The 1,496-nt window shown below is 48.9% G+C and overlaps 1 protein-coding gene across 1 annotated transcript in view; it reads left to right on the top strand.

The window, feature by feature from the left end:
* The window catches only part of TGFBR2 (transforming growth factor beta receptor 2), an 86,889-nt gene that overhangs the window by 80,720 nt on the left and 4,673 nt on the right, over positions 1-1,496 (top strand). Inside the window, exon 6 of the mRNA XM_069088568.1 lies at positions 869-996. Coding sequence (XP_068944669.1) covers positions 869-996 — 128 coding nt within the window. The remainder of the gene's footprint in view (positions 1-868; positions 997-1,496) is intronic.

The following is a 1,496-nucleotide window of genomic DNA, read 5'->3' on the forward strand; positions in this document are numbered from 1 at the left end:
GGGGGGGGGGGGGACAGGGAAGAAACTCCAAACCTCTGTAACAGAAATGTATAGTCAAACAAAACTCGCAGCAATTTCCAAAAATGCATGTCTCAGTCTGTCCCCAGATTCCACCACTTCTATCACAAAGTGAGCAGCTATTCTTAGCTGCTGGGCCTTAGAGAAAACAGGTGGTGGGTCATAGTTTGCCAGTCCCTGCTCTAGACAATGTTGGAAGAGTATAAATTACAAACAACATGGGGACTGTCCTTGGCAAGACAGTTTCTTCACCTGAGACTGGCAGATAAACGGAGGAATTAACCAGGTCCTTACAGTGTGCAGGGCGTCATGCTCAGTGCTTTGGATAAAGCCCAAGAACAGCAGAATTGCTTGGTCCTGCCACCATCCTTATATGTAATATGGGACTACGGATTAGAAGGGACCATATAAAGCATGGAGGGCAGCAGCCTCATTTTATAAATGGAAGATTCCTGTCTTCTCTCTAACCTTGGACAATCACTTCTCTTGATCCATAATATGAGGGGGTTGATTCCTCATTTTATAGATGAAGAAAGGTTTATATTTGAGGGAGGACAGGTGCAATGCGGGAAGTTACATGACTTACTCAGGGTCACAAAGGAGGAAAGCATCAGGGGGAGATTTGAATCCAGCCAGGACTCTTTCCACTATGGGGTGTGGGCTCTGGGCTGGCACAGAAACTGGCTCTGATTCTTTCCCAGTCTCTCACCTGCCCTTTCCCACAGCCCAGGGGCTTTGGTGCTTACCAGCAGCCCACCTCCCAGGGCTCAATGCTGGGCGTCATTCACTCAGTCCATCCTAACACCACTGCCTGTCTCAACGGCTCTGCCTTCTTCTGTTCTCTTGGCAGAGGTCAAGGAGTATGAGCCGCCGTTTGGATCCAAAGTGAGAGAGCATCCCTGTGTGGAGAGTATGAAGGACAATGTGCTGAGAGACCGAGGACGGCCCGAGATCCCCAACACGTGGCTCAGCCACCGAGTGAGTATTGGCCAAGTCAGGCAGGCATTCGCTCCAGGGCTCCTGGGCCGTTTTACAGAGGCGTGAACGCAGTCCTCTCTGTGCCCGATGTCCTTGTCATTTTTAAGAGCAGATCCTACTCCTATAAATGTCCGGCCCAGACCAGCAGGTGCTGTCTAAATAGGGCATTCAGTAAAGATGGATTGAGGAGAAGTCATTTTTTCCAAGCTATTGTGTCCCACTCTAGCTGCCCTTGAACGTTGTGATGGCTGTAGCTGCCCCACAGTCATGGTGTATTACATATGGCATTTATGGTTAATTTCCCTCTCATTCCCAGTCCCTGAACAGAAAACTCTTTACAGCTGGGAAGAGGTGTGATTTCTTTTCAGCTGCTTTTTCACATGTTACTTAGGCTGAGATCTGACTTAAGACGTGTGTGTGTGTGTGTGTGAGTGTGTGTGTGTGTGTGTGTGTGAGAGAGAGAGACAGAGAGACAGAGAGAGAGAGAGAGAGAGAGAGAG

Source organism: Petaurus breviceps, unplaced genomic scaffold (genome assembly GCF_028583685.1).
Source record: "Petaurus breviceps papuanus isolate PSGF00001 unplaced genomic scaffold, PetGlider_PUasm1.0 185, whole genome shotgun sequence".
Taxonomy (NCBI): Eukaryota; Metazoa; Chordata; class Mammalia; order Diprotodontia; family Petauridae; genus Petaurus; species Petaurus breviceps.